This window comes from Nerophis ophidion, linkage group LG17 (genome assembly GCF_033978795.1).
Source record: "Nerophis ophidion isolate RoL-2023_Sa linkage group LG17, RoL_Noph_v1.0, whole genome shotgun sequence".
In the NCBI taxonomy this organism is placed as follows: domain Eukaryota; kingdom Metazoa; phylum Chordata; class Actinopteri; order Syngnathiformes; family Syngnathidae; genus Nerophis; species Nerophis ophidion.
The window spans coordinates 41,188,555-41,209,696 of NC_084627.1; the positions used below are offsets into that span (position 1 = coordinate 41,188,555).

Consider the following 21,142-nt stretch of genomic DNA (forward strand, 5'->3'; position numbering starts at 1 on the left):
CCTTTTTCCTTCTTATGCAAACTTGCCAACCCTCCCGGATTTTTCCGGGAGACTCCCGAAATTCAGCGCCTCTCCTGAAAACATCCTGGGACAAATTGTCTCCCGAAATTCAGGTGGACCTGGAGGTCACGTCCCCTCCAGCTCCGTGCGAACCTGAGTGACGTGTCAACAGCCTATTTTTACGTCCTCTTTCTCCATCTTCACTCACTATCTGTGGTCACGTCCTCTTTCTCCTTCTTCACTCACTATCTGTGGTCATTCTCCCTCTCCTTCTTCACTATCTGTGGTCATTCTCCCTCTCCTTCTTCACTATCTGTGCTCATACCTTCTCCATCTCCTTCTTCACTATCTGTGCTCATACCTTCTCCATCTCCTTCTTCACTATCTGTGGTCATACCTTCTCCCTCTCCTTCTTCACTATCTGTGGTCATACTTTCTCCCCCTCCTTCTTCATTATCCGTGGTCATACCTTTTCTCTCTCCTTCTTCACTATCTGTGGTCATACTTTCTCCCTCTCCTTCTTCACTATCCGTGGTCATACCTTTTCTCTCTCCTTCTTCACTATCTGTGGTCATACTTTCTCCCTCTCCTTCTTCACTATCTGTGGTCATACCTTCTCCCTCTCCTTCTTCACTATCTGTGGTCATACTTTCTCCCTCTCCTTCTTCACTATCTGTGGTCATACCTTTTCCCTCTCCTTCTTCACTATCTGTGGTCATAACTTCTCCCTCTCCTTTTTCACTATCTGTGCTCATATCATACCTTCTCCCTCTCCTTCTTCACTATCTGTGGTCATACCTTCTCCCTCTCCTTCTTCCCTATCTGTGGTCATACCTTCTCCCTCTCCTTCTTCACTATCTGTGCTCATACATTCTCCCTCTCCTTCTTCACTATCTGTGGTCATACCTTCTCCCTCTCCTTCTTCACTATCTGTGGTCATTCTCCCTCTCCTTCTTCACTATCTGTGCTCATACCTTCTCCATCTCCTTCTTCACTATCTGTGCTCATACCTTCTCCATCTCCTTCTTCACTATCTGTGGTCATACCTTCTCCCTCTCCTTCTTCACTATCTGTGGTCATACATTCTCCCCCTCCTTCTTCATTATCCGTGGTCATACCTTTTCTCTCTCCTTCTTCACTATCTGTGGTCATACCTTCTCCCTCTCCTTCTTCACTATCTGTGGTCATACTTTCTCCCCCTCCTTCTTCATTATCCGTGGTCATACCTTTTCTCTCTCCTTCTTCACTATCTGTGGTCATACTTTCTCCCTCTCCTTCTTCACTATCTGTGGTCATACCTTCTCCCTCTCCTTCTTCACTATCTGTGGTCATACCTTCTCCCTCTCCTTCTTCACTATCTGTGGTCATACTTTCTCCCTCTCCTTCTTCACTATCTGTGGTCATACTTTCTCCCTCTCCTTCTTCACTATCTGTGGTCATACTTTCTCCCTCTCCTTCTTCACTATCTGTGGTCATACCTTCTCCCTCTCCTTCTTCACTATCTGTGGTCATACCTTCTCCCTCTCCTTTTTCACTATCTGTGCTCATATCATACCTTCTCCCTCTCCTTCTTCACTATCTGTGGTCATACCTTCTCCCTCTCCTTCTTCACTATCTGTGGTCATACCTTCTCCCTCTCCTTCTTCACTATCTGTGCTCATACATTCTCCCTCTCCTTCTTCACTATCTGTGGTCATACTTTCTCCCTCTCCTTCTTCACTATCTGTGGTCATACCTTCTCTCTCTCCTTCTTCACTATATGTGGTCATACCTTCTCCCTCTCCTTTTTCACTATCTGTGCTCATATCATACCTTCTCCCTCTCCTTCTTCACTATCTGTGCTCATACCTTCTCCCTCTCCTTCTTCACTATCTGTGCTCATACATTCTCCCTCTCCTTCTTCACTATCTGTGCTCAAACCTTCTTCCTCTCCTTCTTCACTATCTGTGGTCATACTTTCTCCCTCTCCTTCTTCACTATCTGTGGTCATACCTTCTCCCTCTCCTTCTTCACTATCTGTGGTCATACCTTCTCCCTCTCCTTTTTCACTATCTGTGCTCATATCATACCTTCTCCCTCTCCTTCTTCACTATCTGTGGTCATACCTTCTCCCTCTCCTTCTTCACTATCTGTGGTCATACCTTCTCCCTCTCCTTCTTCACTATCTGTGCTCATACATTCTCCCTCTCCTTCTTCACTATCTGTGGTCATACTTTCTCCCTCTCCTTCTTCACTATCTGTGGTCAAACCTTCTCTCTCTCCTTCTTCACTATATGTGGTCATACCTTCTCCCTCTCCTTTTTCACTATCTGTGCTCATATCATACCTTCTCCCTCTCCTTCTTCACTATCTGTGCTCATACCTTCTCCCTCTCCTTCTTCACTATCTGTGCTCATACATTCTCCCTCTCCTTCTTCACTATCTGTGCTCAAACCTTCTTCCTCTCCTTCTTCACTATCTGTGGTCATACTTTCTCCCTCTCCTTCTTCACTATCTGTGGTCATACCTTCTCCCTCTCCTTCTTCACTATCTGTGGTCATACCTTCTCCCTCTCCTTTTTCACTATCTGTGCTCATATCATACCTTCTCCCTCTCCTTCTTCACTATCTGTGGTCATACCTTCTCCCTCTCCTTCTTCACTATCTGTGGTCATACCTTCTCCCTCTCCTTCTTCACTATCTGTGCTCATACATTCTCCCTCTCCTTCTTCACTATCTGTGGTCATACTTTCTCCCTCTCCTTCTTCACTATCTGTGGTCATACCTTCTCTGTCTCCTTCTTCACTATATGTGGTCATACCTTCTCCCTCTCCTTTTTCACTATCTGTGCTCATATCATACCTTCTCCCTCTCCTTCTTCACTATCTGTGCTCATACCTTCTCCCTCTCCTTCTTCACTATCTGTGCTCATACATTCTCCCTCTCCTTCTTCACTATCTGTGCTCAAACCTTCTCCCTCTCCTTCTTCACTATCTGTGGTCATACCTTCTCCCTCTCCTTCACTATCTGTAGTCATACCTTCTCCCTCTCCTTCTTCACTATCTGTGGTCATACCATCTCCCTCTCCTTTTTCACTATCTGTGGTCATACATTCTCCCTCTCCTTCTTCACTATATGTGGTCATACCTTCTCCCTCTCCTTCACTATCTGTGGTCATACCTTCTCCCTCTCCTTCTTCACTATCTGTGGTCATACCTTCTCCCTCTCCTTCTTCACTATCTGTGGTCATACTTTATCCCTCTCCTTCTTCACTATCTGTGGTCATACCTTCTCTCTCTCCTTCTTCACTATCTGTGGTCATACCTTCTCCTTCTCCTTTTTCACTATCTGTGCTCATATCATACCTTCTCCCTCTCCTTCTTCACTATCTGTGGTTATACCTTCTCCCTCTCCTTCTTCACTATCTGTGGTCATACCTTCTCCCTCTCCTTCTTCACAATCTGTGCTCATACCTTCTCCCTCTCCTTCTTCACTATCTGTGCTCATACATTCTCCCTCTCCTTCTTCACTATCTGTGCTCATACATTCTCCCTCTCCTTCTTCACTATCTGTGCTCATACCTTCTCCCTCTCCTTCTTCACTATCTGTGCTCATACATTCTCCCTCTCCTTCTTCACTATCTGTGCTCATACATTCTCCCTCTCCTTCTTCACTATCTGTGCTCATACCTTCTCCCTCTCCTTCTTCATTATCTGTGGTCATACCTTCTCCCTCTCCTTCTTCACTATCTGTGGTCATACCTTCTCCCTCTCCTTCACTATCTGTAGTCATACCTTCTCCCTCTCCTTCTTCACTATCTCAGTTGACACCTTCTTCCTCTCCTTCACTGTGTGCTCATACCTTCTCCCTCTCCTTCTTCACTATCTGTGCTCATACCTTCTTCCTCTCCTTTTTCACTATCTGTGGTGGAAAGACTGTGCCTGCTGAGATATTTTGGGACGTGTGATTGAAAGTGTAGACGCCAACACAAAAGAAGCTCTTGTCTCCTCTGAGCCCAGAAGACTGCAAGGGAATGTGCAGCAGCTTCAAACAAAGACAAACTGGATTCCTCCAAGGAGAGATTTGATAAGAGTGGAGGAGGCCTGGACCATACTTTGTCCTCTGAGGGAGACTCACTGTGTTCACAGTCCTAGCAGATTCTGGCAAGGTCTTGATTCTCCAGACATGATGACTGATGTCATGCAAGAACAGTCTGTGGGTCTTCAAACGAGACATGAAGGGCATTAAGAGTCAGTCAGTTATTGTTCTATATCATATCATTTTTGACATGTATCGGATTCCGATTTTTTCAAACCTAACCCAAGCATCTTCTGTACGTGGTTATAAATCCCAAGGTCAGGCTAACAGAAAAAGTTAGGGTTCTGAATTGAGCCTCGTCTGAAACTTTTATGATTGGATAAGACAACACATATATTTGCAAGGTCATTTTCAAGAAGGATATTTGAAGAGAAACTTCATCTTGTGAGACCATGTCGGCCAACCCCGGAAGCTCGGTCAACTGTCCATGAAATGTGAGTTCAGTTATTGTATTTCTTTATTTTTTCATGTTTAGTATGTTGTTGTTTTTTTGCAATTTTAATGTTGACAGTACCACATAAGAAATGTTTTAATTGCTGATGCGGGTTTATTGATTTTTAAATGCGCCAGAAAATAACTCGTTTTGTACACTGTGATGTGGTTCAATGCAAAGTAGTGCATAAATGTGTTCCTGTATAGCAGGGGTCACCAACCTTTTTGAAACCAAGAGCTACTTCTTGGGTACTGATTATTGCGAAGGGCTACCAGTTTGATACACACTTAAGTAAATTGCCATAAAATAGCCAACTTGCTCAATTTACCTTTAATACACATATATATATATATATATATATATATATATATATATATATAAAGTGTATATATATATATATATATATATACACTTAATTGAACGGTTTTAAAGAGGACAAAACAGAAAAAAAGGAAAATTAAATTTTGAAACATAGTTTATGTTCAATTTCGACTCTTTAAAATTCAACCGAAAAAAAGAAGAGAAAAACTAGCTAATTTAAATATATTTTAGAAAAATTTAAAAAAATAATTTATGGAACATCATTAGTCATTTTTCTGATTAAGATTAATTTTAGAATGTTGATGACATGTTTTAAATGGGTTAAAATCCAATCTGCACTTTGTTAGAATATATAAGAAATAGGCTAAAGCTATAGTTCTAACAATATATATTTCTAGATTTTCCAGAACAAACATTAAAAAAATTAATTCAAAAGACTTTGAAATAAGATCTACATGTAGATTTTCTACATTTGCCAGAATAATTTTTTTTAAACATTAATCATAATAAGTTTGAAGAAATATTTCACAAATATTTTTCATTGAAAAAAACAGAAGCTAAAATGAAAAATTAGATTAAAATGTATTTATTATTCTTTACAATAAAAAATAAAATATACTTGAATATTGATTTAAATTGTCAGGAATGAAGAGGAAGAAATTTAAAAAGGTAAAAAAGGTGTATGTGTTTAAAAATCCTAAAATCATTTTTAAGGTTGTATTTTTTCTCTGAAATTGTCTTTCTGGAAGTTAGAAGAAGCAAAGTAAAAAAATAAATGAATTTATTTAAACAAGTGAAGACCAAGTCTTTAAAATATTTTCTTGGATTTTCAAATTCTATTTGAGTTTTGTCTCTCTTAAAATAAAAAATGTCGAGCAAAGCGAGACCAGCTTGCTAATAAATAAATAAAATTAGAAAAATAGAGGCAGCCCACTGGTAAGTGCTGCTATTTGAGCTATTTTTAGAACAGGCCAGCGGGCTACTCATCTGGTCCTTATGGGTTACCTGGTTGGTGACCCCTGCTGTATTGTATTCCTCCAGCAATGCTCATGTGCTGACATCAATGATGCTATTCTGAAAGGTCATCTTTGAAGTGGGACATCACTGAAGGCCTAGGTGGGAAATGCATGGGCCGCCACTGTTGGGGTCATGGGGTCATGTAACAGTGTACTATGCTGGGGTCATGGGGTCATGTAACAGTGTACTATGTTGGGGTCATGGGGTCATGTAACAGTGCACTATGTTGGGGTCATGTGTATTTTTGGTCTATAGCCTTTCTACGACGCCATATTGATGAGGATTAGGACGGCCCAACCTATAAAAGCAAGGAGTAAGACCTTCTAAAGAAGGACTAAGACCTTCTAAACACAGGAAGTGCTGCACAGTAAGTGTTGGCCTTGTGCTGGTCTAAATGAAAGTAAAACAAAGTTGAATGTGTCCTCTTGAGGAAAGTGTGTGTGAGACAATTCTGTCCATTCAGGTGAGTGACAATGTGACCATTAACCGCTGCTTGTTTACCTTTGAGCACCAACGTTATTCTGCCGTCTGTGTGACCTTTCTCTTATTTCTGCACCGACGAGAAGCTCCAGTAGCTAACAGGATGTCAACATGAGTGCTGAGTGTTGTCCCTCAACTCAACCACGTGAACTATTCATGCTAGTTTAGAGTCATGTGACACAATGTTGGGATCATGAATATTAAACAAGTCAGTTCTTTGTGTATTTGGGGAGTTAGCATCAATCCACCGCTTTTCTATACTGCTGATTCTCTTCAGGGTCAATGTGAGCTGCACTTGACCTTGAAGGAAAAGGTGGACTACATCTTGGACGGGTCGGTCAAAGCAAAATGGAGTGTGCACTTCTTGGCTCTTACCAGCAGAGGCGCTGTTGATTCTATCTGAATTAGCGCGTAAAGAAGAACATTAGTAGAAAAATACATCTGCTTCCACTTGCTGATCCGCTTGAGATGGTTTCCTGTGAACGGGACTCTCGCTGCTGTCTTGGATCCGCTTGAACTGAACTCTCGCGGCTGTGTTGGAGCCACTATGGATTGAACTTTCACAGTATCATGTTAGACTCGCTCGACATCCATTGCTTTCGGTCCCCTAGAGAGGGGGGGTTGCCCACATCTGAGGTCCTCTCCAAGGTTTCTCATAGTCAGCATTGTCACTGGCGTCCCACTGGATGTGAATTCTCTCTGCCCACTGGGTGTGAGTTTTCCTTGCCCTTTTGTGGGTTCTTCCGAGGATGTTGTAGTCGTAATGATTTGTGCAGTCCTTTGAGACATTTGTGATTTGGGGCTATATAAATAAACATTGATTGATTGATTGACTTTCCTCTGGGAAGTGTTACTCCACACCAGGGGTCTGCAACCTACGGCTCTTTAGTGGCTCTCTGGAGCTTTTTCAAAAATTGATGAAAAATGGAAATTATGAGGGGGAAAAAAAACATATTTTTTGTTTTAATATGGTTTCTGTAGGAGGACAAACATGACACAAACCTTCCTAATTGCTACAAAGCACACTCTTTGTATTAAACATGCTTCACTGATTTGATTATTTGGCGAGCGCCGTTTTGTCCCACTATTTTTGGCGGTCCTTGAACTCGCCGTAGTTTGTTTACATCAGGGGTCTCAAACCAAACCAATTGCGGCCAGCGAGATGTTATTTTGCGGCCCTTACCTTCATGTGAAAATTTAATGTTGGTGCGGCCCGCAAGTTTTATATGAATGGCGCTTTACACCGTCATACTTGTATACCCTCGATTTTTCCGGGAGGCTCCCAATTTTCAGTGCCCCTCGAGTTTCACCCAAAACAACAATATTATGGGAGCACCGTGGGGGCACTGCCTTTAGCGTCCTCTACAACCTGTTCAAACAGCGTGCCGGCCCAGCCACATGTTGTATTTGGCTTCTGTAGACGCAGTAAGCGACTAAAAGACATAGTTGAGCAACAGCCACACAGGTCACACTGAGGGTGGCCGTATGAACAACTTTAACACTGTTACGAATATGCGCCACACTGTGAACCCACACCAAACAAGAATGACAAACACATTTTTTATTTTACATTTTGGGAGAACATCCGCACCGTAACACAACAGAACAAATACCCAGAATCCCATGCAGCCATAACCCTACGAGCTACAATATACACCTCCGCGCAGTCGCCCCCCGCCCCCCCCCCCCTCAACCCGCCCCCTCTTGTAGCCCGGAAGAGTTAGGGCTGCATTGGAGTCTGGGTATTTGTTCTGTTGTGTTTATGTTGTGTTTTGGTGCGGATGTTCTCCCAAAATGTGTTTGTCAATCTTGTTTGGTGTGGCTTCACAGTGTGGCGCATATTTTTAACAGTGATAAAGTTTATACGGCCACCCTCAGTGTAACCTGTATTTCTGTTGATCAAGTAGGTCTTGCAGTCACTTCCGTGGGTCTGCAGAAGCCTCATACCATATGTGACTGGGTCAGCGCAATGTTTGTATGGTGGAAAAGCGGACGAGACGGCAGGTTGTAGAGGACGCTAGAGGCAGTGCCATCACGGCACGCCCTTAATAAAACCGGTAGAATGATTGCCCCGGGAGATTGTCGGAAGGGGCACTGATATTCTGGTGTTTCCCGGAAAGATCGCGAGAGTTGGCAAGCATGTTGCTAGGGCGGGAAAGCCATTCAAATAAGCTGAATTCATTAAAAAGTGCATGTTCATATTTTTTTAAGAATTATTTTCTCGCGTCCTAGCCTCACCCAGTTTCTGCATCCAGTGGCCCCCAGGTAAATTGAGTTTGAGACCCCTGGTTTACATGTATAACTTTCTCCGACTTTCTAAGACGTGTTTTATGCCACTTCTTTTTCTGTCTCATTTTTTCCACCAAACTTATAACAAGGTGAGTTTTGTTGATGTTATTGACTTGTGTGGACTGTGCTAATCAGACATATTTGGGGACTGCATGACTGCAAGCTAATCGATGCTAACATGCCATTTAGGCTACCTGTATGTACATATTGCACCATTATGCCTCATTTGTGGGTATATTTGAGCTCATTTAGTTTCCTTTAAGCCCTCTTAATTCAATTTATATCTAATGACACACCATCTGTATGTAACATGGCTTGTTTTTTTTGCGGCTCCAGATTAATTTGTTTTTGTATTTTTGGTCCAATATGGCTCAACTTTTTTGGTTGCCGACCCCTGCTCTACACTGACATTGAAGCAGGAGTTCAAAACATTCAGAGAGATTGATTCATTTCAATAAAAAGAATGAAATGATGACTATTTTTTCTCATAGTAAATCAAGGTCATCTCAAAATACTTCAATTGAAATTATTTGACTTTTTACAGGCCAGAGCGTCTCGGTTCGGGTCAAAGTTAAAAAACAAAAAAACAACCCCACTGTAATTTCGATAAAACTATAAGACTTTTGTCCACATCCCTCCCATTCCTCATTTTTAAAGATAATGAGGAAGGAAAGGACAGAAGAGACATGAAGATAGTTGTTTTTCTTCCTTTTTACATTAAGTTAAAGTTCAACTTAATTAAATTGCCTTCCATTGTTACGAGCTGAGAAGGTTACAAACAACTGCTTATGGACATTACAGCCATTTTATTCATTAGGAATAGTCAACCAAAAAATGTAAATCAAGTTTTTTCCATTCAAAAGAAAATTCATTGTTTCTGTATAGTATTTCTCCAGCAATAGTCATGTGCTGACATCAACCATGCTATCTTTGAAGTGGCACATCACTGAAGGCCTAGCTGGGAAACTCACGGCCCGACACTGATAAGCAGAGTCCAGTTGGAATGTAATGGACTCAGAATGACTCACGTGTGACCTTGGCTGAAAGAACTGAGGACAGGATGCAAGACTGGTGGGAGAGGTCACAGTACTAGGTGTGGTTCACATCCAATTAAAGAGAGGTCACAGTACTAAGTGTGGTTCAAGTCCAACTGAAGATAGGTCAAAGTACTAAGTGTGTTTCAAATCCAACTAAAGAGAGCTCACAGTACTAAGTGTGGTTCACATCCAACTAAAGAGAGCTCACAGTACTAAGTGTGGTTCACATCCAACTAAAGAGAGCTCACTGTACTAAGTGTTGTTCACATCCAACTAAAGAGAGCTCACAGTATTAAGTGTGGTTCACATCCAACTAAAAACAGAGCTCACATTACTAGGTGTGGTTCACATCCAACTAAAGAGAGCTCACAGTACTAAGAGTGGTTCACATCCAACTAAACAGAGGTCACAGTACTAGGTGTGGTTCACATCCAACTAAAGAGAGCTCACAGTACTAAGAGTGGTTCACATCCAACTAAACAGAGGTCACAGTACTAGGTGTGGTTCACATCCAACTAAAGAGAGCTCACGGTACTAAGTGTGGTTCACATCCAACTAAAGAGAGGTCACAGTACTAAGTCTGGTTCACATCAAACTAAACAGAGCTCACAGTACTAAGTGTGGTTCACATCCAACTAAAGAGAGCTCACAGTATTAAGTGTGGTTCACATCCAACTAAAAACAGAGCTCACAGTACTAGGTGTGGTTCACATCCAACTAAAGAGAGCTCACAGTACTAAGTGTGGTTCACATCCAACTAAAGAGAGCTCACAGTATTAAGTGTGGTTCACATCCAACTAAAAACAGAGCTCACATTACTAGGTGTGGTTCACATCCAACTAAAGAGAGCTCACAGTACTAAGTGTTGTTCACATCCAACTAAAGAGAGCTCACAGTATTAAGTGTGGTTCACATCCAACTAAAAACAGAGCTCACATTACTAGGTGTGGTTCACATCCAACTAAAGAGAGCTCACAGTACTAAGAGTGGTTCACATCCAACTAAACAGAGGTCACAGTACTAGGTGTGGTTCACATCCAACTAAAGAGAGCTCACGGTACTAAGTGTGGTTCACATCCAACTAAAGAGAGGTCACAGTACTAAGTGTGGTTCACATCCAACTAAACAGAGGTCACAGTACTAAGTGTGGTTCACATCCAACTAAAGAGAGCTCACAGTACTAAGTGTGGTTCACATCCAACTAAAGAGAGGTCACAGTACTAAGTGTGGTTCACATCCAACTAAAGAGAGGTCACAGTACTAGGTGTAGTTCACATCCAACTAAAGAAAGCTCACAGTACTAACTAAGTGTGGTTCACATCCAACTAAAGAGAGGTCACATTACTAAGTGTGGTTCACATCCAACTAAAGAGATCTCACAGTACTAAGTCTGGTTCACATCCAACTAAAGAGATCTCACAGTACTAAGTCTGGTTCACATCCAACTAAAGAGAGCTCACAGTACTAAGTGTGGTTCACATCCAACTAAAGAGAGGTCACAGTACTAAGTGTGGTTCAAATCCAACTAAAGAGTGCTCACGGTACTAAGTGTGGTTCACATCCAACTAAAGAGAAGTCACAGTACTAAGTGTGGTTCACATCCAACTAAAGAGAGGTCACAGTACTAGGTGTAGTTCACATCCAACTAAAGAAAGCTCACAGTACTAACTAAGTGTGGTTCACATCCAACTAAAGAGAGGTCACATTACTAAGTGTGGTTCACATCCAACTAAAGAGATCTCACAGTACTAAGTCTGGTTCACATCCAACTAAAGAGATCTCGCAGTACTAACCAAGTGTGGTTCACATCCAACTAAACAGAGCTCACAGTACCAAGTGTGGTTCACATCCAACTAAACAGAGCTCACAGTACCAAGTGTGGTTCACATCCAATTAAAGAGAGGTCACAGTACTAAGTCTGGTTCACCTCAAACTAAACAGAGCTCACAGTACTAAGTGTGGTACACATCCAACTAAAGAGAGGTCACAGTACTAAGTGTGGTTCACATCCAACTAAAAACAGAGCTCAGAGTATTGAGTGTGGTTCACATCCAACTAAACAGAGCTCACCGTACTAAGTCTGGTTCACATCCAATCAAAGAGATCTCACAGTACTAATTCTGGATCACATCCAACTAAAGAGATATCGCAGTACTAACCAAGTGTGGTTCACATCCAACTAAAGAGAGCTCACAGTACTAAGTGTGGTTCACATCCAACTAAAAACAGAGCTCACAGTACTAGGTGTGGTTCACATCCAACTAAAGAGAGCTCACAGTACTAAGTGTGGTTCGCATCCAACTAAAAACAGAGCTCACATTACTAGGTGTGGTTCACATCCAACTAAAGAGAGCTCACAGTATAAAGTGTGGTTCACATCCAACTAAAAACAGAGCTCACAGTACTAAGTGCGGTTCACATCCAACTAAACAGAGGTCACAGTACTAAGTGTGGTTCACATCCAACTAAAGAGAGCTCACAGTATTAAGTGTGGTTCACATCCAACTAAAGAGAGGTCACAGTACTAGGTGTGGTTCAAATCCAACTAAAGAGTGCTCACGGTACTAAGTGTGGTTCACATCCAACTAAAGAGAAGTCACAGTACTAAGTGTGGTTCACATCCAACTAAAGAGAGGTCACAGTACTAGGTGTGGTTCAAATCCAACTAAAGAGTGCTCACGGTACTAAGTGTGGTTCACATCCAACTAAAGAGAAGTCACAGTACTAAGTGTGGTTCACATCCAACTAAAGAGAGGTCACAGTACTAGGTGTAGTTCACATCCAACTAAAGAAAGCTCACAGTACTAACTAAGTGTGGTTCACATCCAACTAAAGAGAGGTCACATTACTAAGTGTGGTTCACATCCAACTAAAGAGAGGTCACATTACTAAGTGTGGTTCACATCCAACTAAAGAGAGGTCACATTACTAAGTGTGGTTCACATCCAACTAAAGAGATCTCACAGTAATAAGTCTGGTTCACATCCAACTAAAGAGATCTCGCAGTACTAACCAAGTGTGGTTCACATCCAATTAAAGAGAGGTCACAGTACTAAGTCTGGTTCACCTCAAACTAAAGAGAGCTCACAGTACTAAGTGTGGTACACATCCAACTAAAGAGAGGTCACAGTACTAAGTGTGGTTCACATCCAACTAAAAACAGAGCTCAGAGTATTGAGTGTGGTTCACATCCAACTAAACAGAGCTCACAGTACTAAGTGTGGTTCACATCCAACTAAAGAGAGCTCACAGTACTAAGTGTGGTTCACATCCAATTAAAGAGAGGTCACAGTACTAAGTGTGGTTCACATCCAACTAAAGAGAGCTCACAGTACTAAGTGTGGTTCACATCCAACTAAAGAGAGGTCACAGTACTAAGTGTGGTTTACATCAAACTAAACAGAGCTCACAGTACTAAGTCTGGTTCACATCCAATTAAAGAGATCTCACAGTACTAAGTGTGGTTCACATCCAACTAAAGAGATCTCACAGGACTAAGTGTGGTTCACATCCAACTAAAGAGAGCTCACAGTACTAAGTGTGGTTCACATCCAACTAAAGAGAGGTCACAGTACTAAGTCTGGTTCACATCAAACTAAACAGAGCTCACAGTACTAAGTGTGGTTCACATCCAACTAAAGAGAGCTCACAGTACTAAGTGTGGTTCACACCCAACTAAAAAGAGCTGAGAGTAATAACTAAGTGTGGTTCACAACCAACTAAAAAGAACTCACAGTACTAACCAAGTGTGGTTCACATCCAACTAAACAGAGGTCACAGTACTAGGTGTAGTTCACATCCAACTAAAGAAAGCTCGCAGTACTAACTAAGTGTGGTTCACATCCAACTAAACAAAGCTCACAGTACTAAGTGTGGTTCACATCCAACTAAAGAGAAGTCACAGTATTAGGTGTGGTTCAAATCCAACTAAAGAAAAGTCACAGTACTAAGTGTGGTTCACATCCAACTAAAGAGTGCTCACGGTACTAAGTGTGGTTCACATCCAACTAAAGAGTGCTCACGGTACTAAGTGTGGTTCACATCCAACTAAAGAGTGCTCACGGTACTAAGTGTGGTTCACATCCAACTAAAAACAGAGCTCATAGTACTAGGTGTGGTTCACATCCAACTAAACAGAGGTCACAGTACTAAGTGTGGTTCACATCCAACTAAACAGAGCTCACAGTACTAAGTGTGGTTCACATCCAACTAAAGAGTGCTCACAGTACTAAGTGTGGTTCACATCCAACTAAAGAGAGGTCACAGTACTAAGTGTGGTTCACATCCAACTAAAAACAGAGCTCATAGTACTAGGTGTGGTTCACATCCAACTAAACAGAGGTCACAGTACTAAGTGTGGTTCACATCCAACTAAAGAGAGGTCACGGTACTAAGTGTGGTTCACATCCAACTAAAGAGTGCTCACGGTACTAAGTGTGGTTCACATCCAACTAAAAACAGAGCTCATAGTACTAGGTGTGGTTCACATCCAACTAAACAGAGGTCACAGTACTAAGTGTGGTTCACATCCAACTAAACAGAGCTCACAGTACTAAGTGTGGTTCACATCCAACTAAAGAGTGCTCACAGTACTAAGTGTGGTTCACATCCAACTAAAGAGAGGTCACAGTACTAAGTGTGGTTCACATCCAACTAAAAACAGAGCTCATAGTACTAGGTGTGGTTCACATCCAACTAAACAGAGGTCACAGTACTAAATGAGGTTCACATCCAACTAAAGAGAGGTCACAGTACTAAGTGTGGTTCACATCCAACTAAACAGAGCTCACAGTACTAAGTGTGGTTCACATCCATCTAAAGAGTGCTCAAAGTACTAAGTGTGGTTCACATCCAACTAAAGAGAGCTCCCAGTACTAAGTGTGGTTCACATCCAACTAAAGAGAGGTCACAGTACTAAGTGTGGTTCACATCCAACTAAAGAGAGGTCACGGTACTAAGTGTGGTTCACATCCAATTAAACAGAGCTCACAGTACTAGGTGTGGTTCAAATCCAACTAAAGAGAGCTCACAGTACTAAGTGTGGTTCACATCCAACTAAAGAGAGCTCACAGTACTAAGTGTGGTTCACACCCAACTAAAAAGAGCTGAGAGTAATAACTAAGTGTGGTTCACAACCAACTAAAAAGAACTCACAGTACTAACCAAGTGTGGTTCACATCCAACTAAACAGAGGTCACAGTACTAGGTGTAGTTCACATCCAACTAAAGAAAGCTCACAGTACTAACTAAGTGTGGTTCACATCCAACTAAAGAGAGCTCACAGTACTAAGTGTGGTTCAAATCCAACTAAAGAAAAGTCACAGTACTAAGTGTGGTTCACATCCAACTAAAGAGAGGTCACAGTACTAAGTGTGGTTCACATCCAACTAAAGAGAGGTCACAGTACTAAGTGTGGTTCACATCCAATTAAGGAGAGGTCACAGTACTAATTTGGGTTCACATCCAATTAAGGAGAGGTCACAGTACTAAGTCTGGTTCACATCCAACTAAAGAGAGGTCACAGTACTAAGTCTGGTTCACATCCAACTAAAGAGAGGTCACAGTAGTAAGTGTGGTTCAAATCCAACTAAAGAGAGCTCACAGTACTAAGTGTGGTTCACATCCAACTAAAGAGAGGTCACAGTACTAGGTGTGGTTCAAATCCAACTAAAGAGAGCTCACAGTACTAAGTGTGGTTCACATCCAACTAAAGAGAAGTCACAGTATTAGGTGTGGTTCAAATCCAACTAAAGAGAGCTCACAGTACTAAGTGTGGTTCACATCCAATTAAACAGAGGTCACAGTACTAACTAAGTGTGGTTCACATAAGAGACATCCAAATCAGAAACTAAGCACCAGCAAGGTCCTATGACTTAGTTCTTCTCTGGTAAGAAGATAACCTTCATGGTTATCAGCACTAATTCATCATTATCATTCACACTTCAGACAGACTTGATCAGGTCTTACAATTCATACCCACATACAACACATAGAAATAATATATTTCCCACTCAGCATGTGATGTAGAAGAAGAGAAGTGAATCAGCATTACCTGTGAATCATGTCTTCCAGGTTCTTCCCGTGTTCTTCATCCTGATCCAACTGTTTTCTCCGAGCCTCTTCTTCCTCCGCCGCCACTCCCTGGAGGAGCCATCGCTCCCGCTTGGCTTTGGACTGCAAACACAAACACAAACTCAAGAATAAACATCTCAGCTAAATATGGAGATTCTCTCAGTGGCCAGGAGCTGACATCAATAAACACTTTGACATTGCAGACGGAACGCATAAACACATGAGGCAAATATATATGTTGGGATCTGTTTATATCTCACAGTGTTTGTCTCTCTTGCTCAGTTCTAGTCCTTTCTACAGGCACAGCAAACTAAGTGCTGGTTATTGCAGGTGGTGCTGTGTGGAGGTAAATATCCCACGGTGCCATGGTACACCAACTCACCAGCACATTATGTTGCAAGTACAAACCCCGTTTCCATATGTGTTGGGAAATTGTGTTAGATGTAAATATAAATGGAATACAATGATTTGCAAATCCTTTTCAACCCATATTCAGTTGAATGCACTACAAAGACAAGATATTTAATGTTCAAACTCCAACTTTATTTTTTTTTGCAAATAATTAACTTTGAATTTAATGGCTGCAACATGTGCCAAAGTAGTTGGGAAAGGGCATGTTCACCACTGTGTCACATCTCCTTTTCTTTTAACAACACTCAATAAACATTTGGGAACTGAGGAAAATAATTGTTTAAGCTTTGAATGTGGAATTATTTCCCATTATTGTTTCATGTAGAGCTTCAGTCGTTCAACAGTCCGGGGTGTCAGCTGTCGTATTCTACGCTTCATAATTTGCCACACATTTTCGATGGGAGACATGTCTGGACTGCAGGCGGGCCAGGAAAGTACCCGCACTCTTTTACTACAAAACCACGCTGTTGTAACACATGGCTTGACATTGTCTTGCTGAAAAAAGCAGGGGCGTCCATGATAACGTTGCTGGGATGACAACATACAGTATGTTGCTCCAAAACCTGTATGGACCATTCACCATTAATGGTGCCTTCACAGATGTGTAAGTTACCCATGCCTTGGGCACTAATACACTCCCACACCATCACAGATGCTGGCTTTTGAACTTTGCGCCTATGACAGTCCGGATGGTTATTTTCCTCTTAGTTCCGTAGGACACCACGTCCACAGTTCCCAAATATAATTTGAAATGTGGACTCGTCAGACCACAGAACACCTTTCCACTTTGCATCAGTCCATATTGGATGAGCTCGGGCCCAGCGAAGCCAGCAGCGTTTCAGGATATTGTTGATAAATGGCTTTTGCTTTGCATAGTAGCGACAGATGTAGCGACCAACTGTAGTTACTGACAGTGGTTTTATGAAGTGTTCCTGAGCCCATGTGGTGATATCCTTTACACACCGATGTCGCTTTTTGATGCAGTACCGCCTGAGGGATCATAGGTCCGTAATATCATCGCTTACGTGCAGTGATTTCTCCAGATTCTCTGAACTTTTTGATGATTTTACGGACCGTAGATGGTAAAATCCCTAAATTCCTTGCAATAGCTCGTTGAGAAATGTTCTAAAACTGTTCGACAATTTGCTTACAAAGTGGTGACAATCGCCCCATCCTTGTTTGTGAATTACTTAGCATTTCATGGAAGCTGCTTTTATACCCAATCATGGCACCCACCTGTTCCCAATTAGCCTGCACACCTGTGGGATGTTCCCAATAAGTGTTTGATGAGCATTCCTTAACTTTATCAGTATTTTTTTCCACCTTTCCCAACTCTTTTGTCACGTGTTGCTGGCATCAAATTCTAAAGTTAATGATTATTTGCACACAAAAACAATGTTTATCAGTTTGAACATCAAATATGTTGTCTTTGTAGCATATTCAACTGAATATGGGTTGAAAAGGATTTGCAAATCATTGTATTCTGTTTATATTTACATCTAACACAATTTCCCAACTCATATGGAAACGGGGTTTGTACATGTATATGCTAATGTTACATGTAAAACAAAGTTTTAAACTTTGTTTGGAGAGCATTACGAGAGCATGTACTATAAAAACATAAAGTAGTAAAAGATTGGGCTAACATTGTTCAGCAGCAAACTTGTGTAGTTGTCTCCTACGAGCTGCTTCTCTGAAGTAGAACTAGAACATGAAAGTATTGAAGTGATGGACTGAGGAGGTCAAAGTTGACTATGTTTGACTGAGGAGGTCAAAGTTGACTATGTTTGTTTTCCAAAGGTAATACTTGACCGTCCAGTTTGTGGAGTCGGGACTAGACAGAACAAACTGAAACACATCAAACACAGTTTCTGTAGCTTCTTAATGTATTTATAGATAAATGCTTGTGGTTTGTAGCTTGTGTGACGCAGACTGATGCTATGCGGGGCTAGAATGCCCGGTATGCTGCTAAAAGGTAGGACATATTTTTGACGGTTGGATTTTCTGATTTGGTCTTCTGCTTCTTCCCTTTGAACTCACGTACTCGGTGGCCTAGTGGTTAGAGTGTCCGCCCTGAGATCGGTAGGTTGGGAGTTCAAACCCCGGCCGAGTCTTACCAAAGACTACAAAAAAATGGGACCCATTGCCTCCCTGCTTGGCAGTCAGCATCAAGGGTTGGAATTGGGGGTTAAATCACCATAAATGATTCCCGGGCGTGGCCCCGCTGATGTCCACTGCTCTCCTCCCTTCCCAGGGGGTGATCAAGGAGTCAAATACAGAGGAGAAATTTCACCACACCTAGTGTGTGTGTGTGAAGCGAAGTGAAGTGAATTATATTTATATAGCGCTTTTCTCAAGTGACTCAAAGCGCTTTACATAGTGTGACAATCATTGGTACTTTGACTTTTCTCAGTTCCGACTGTTGGAGGGCAGGATTGTGTCCATCTCTGAGCAGCGCACATCAACTGTCTGCTGAGCAGTATCAACCTTATATTAACTCTTTATTCTTACTCTATATTTTGTATACAGTTGTGTTTCTTGTGTAAAGGAAGCAGAAACAACGATGTGTAACAATATGTTAACTTCTCAAACAGCTTGTTACATCAACAACTTCAACCTGTGACGTTTAGCTGGCATCGTGGTGTGGTTGCGTTCTCTAGTGGATGCAGTCGGCGAATGGACACAGCGTGAAGGTAAGAATGAATATTTATTTAAAACTACAAAAACAGACTAAGAACAAAAACACTTGCAGAAAGGCACTATATAGACAAAACCAACAGAACTAGCATGTGAGCTAGAAGGAACAAAAGACGCTAGCATGTGAGCTAGAAGGAACAAAAGACGCTAGCATGGGAGCTTGGGAAATAAACAAACAAATAGCGTGGAAGCTAATCGAGTTCAAAAGGGTATTTACCACAATGCGGGATCGCGACGTCACCTGTTGCATCAAGAGCAAATTACACTGCGAGACCGAAGGAACAAAAAGGGCAGGCTTAAATAGAAGGGATAATCAAAAGGCAGGTGCGCGTGAAAGACAAACGGCAGGTGACACAAATTCGTTGCTATGGAAATGGAACAAAAGAGGAAGTGCCACCAGGAACTAAGGAAGACAAAACAATAACAGGACGTGATACAAACAGAACAGTATCAACCGTATATTAACTCTTTATTCTTATTCTATATTGTTTATACAGTTGTGTTTCTTGTGTAAAGGAAACAGAAACAACGATGTGTAACAATATGTTAACTTCTCAAACAGCCTGTTACACCAACAACTTCCACCTGTGACGTTTAGCTGGCATCGTGGTGTGGTTTCGTTCTTTAGTGGATGCAGTCGGCGAATGGACACAGCGTGTAGGTAAGAATGAAGATTTATTCAAACCTACAAAAACAGACTAAGAACAAAAACACTTGCACAAAGGCACTATATAGACAAAACCAACAGAACTAGCATGTGAGCTAGAAGGAACAAAAGACGCTAGCATGTGAGCTAGAAGGAACAAAAGACACTAGCATGTGAGCTAGGGAAATAAACAAACATATAGCGTGGAAGCTAATCGAGTTCAAAAGGGTATTTACCACAATGCGGGATCGCGACGTCACCTGTTGCATCAAGAGCAAATTACACTGCGAGACCGAAGGAACAAAAAGGGCAGGCTTAAATAGAAGGGATAATCAAAAGGCAGGTGCGCGTGAAAGACAAACGGCAGGTGACACAAATTCGTTGCTATGGAAATGGAACAAAAGAGGAAGTGCCACCAGGAACTAAGGAAGACAAAACAATAACAGGACGTGATACAAAACAGAGCAGTATCAACCGTATATTAACTCTTTATTCTTATTCTATATTGTTCATACAGTTGTGTTTCTTGTGTAAAGGACACAGAAACAACGATGTGTAACAATATATTAACTTCTCAAACAGCTTGTTACATCAACAACTTCAACCTATGACGTTTAGCTGGCATCGTGGTTGCGTTCTCTGGTGGATGCAGTCGACGAATGGACACAGCGTGAAGGTAAGAATGAAGATTTATTTAAAACTACAAAAACAGACTAAGAACAAAAACACTTGCACAAAGGCACTATATAGACAAAACCAACAGAACTAGCATGTGAGCTAGAAGGAACAAAATACGCTAGCATGTGAGCTAGAAGGAACAAAATACGCTAGCATGGGAGCTTGGGAAATAAACAAACAAATAGCGTGGAAGCTAATCGAGTTCAAAAGGGTATTTACCACAATGCGGGATCGCGACGTCACCTGTTGCATCAAGAGCAAATTACACTGCGAGGCCGAAGGAACAAAAAGGGCAGGCTTAAATAGAAGGGATAATCAAAAGGCAGGTGCACGCGAAAGACAAACGACAGGTAACACAAATTCGTTGCAAAAGAAATGGAACAAAACAGAAGTGCCACCAGGAACTAAGGAAGACAAAAAAATAACAGGATGTGATAAAAAACAGAACAAAAACCAGAATATGTCATGATCCGAGGCGCGGATCATGACACAACCACCAGTAAAAAAATGCTCATAACTCAAGTTCTGCCGGCAACTTTAAGAATAACACCAATTATAAATCCAATATTTTCAAAGCTAGAGCGCAAACAAGGTGTTAAGAACCTACTAAACAGGTTGTTCTACATTATGATAACCCAGTCCACATGAAATAAATCCCTAAAGAGCAGGGGTGTCCAAACTTTTTCCACAGAGGGCCGCACACGGAAAAATTTAAACATGCTGATAGTTTTCATTTTCAAACCATAAAAAAATATATGGATTTTTTTTTTTAATTTTTAAACCCTTTTTAGACCCTCTATGCTGGGGAGCATAGAGGGTCTCAGTCACTAAAATTATAAAAATAAGTCAAATTATTATTTATTTTTTTATTTTACTGCTTACAGTAAATCTCTATATAAACTTGAGGTTGATATAAAGTAAAACAAATAAGGTTTTCTGTCTTTTCTGTCAAGACAACTTTGTTTTTTCTAGTAAAACTGAAATA

The 21,142-nt window shown here is 41.4% G+C and overlaps 1 protein-coding gene across 5 annotated transcripts in view; it reads right to left on the reverse strand.

Moving 5' to 3' along the window:
- The window catches only part of LOC133536444 (PALM2-AKAP2 fusion protein), a 225,984-nt gene that overhangs the window by 126,919 nt on the left and 77,923 nt on the right, over positions 1-21,142 (reverse strand). For all 5 annotated transcript variants that reach the window (XM_061876971.1, XM_061876969.1, XM_061876968.1 and 2 more), the window contains one exon: positions 15,706-15,827. In XM_061876971.1, the coding sequence (XP_061732955.1) occupies positions 15,706-15,827 (122 nt within the window). The remainder of the gene's footprint in view (positions 1-15,705; positions 15,828-21,142) is intronic.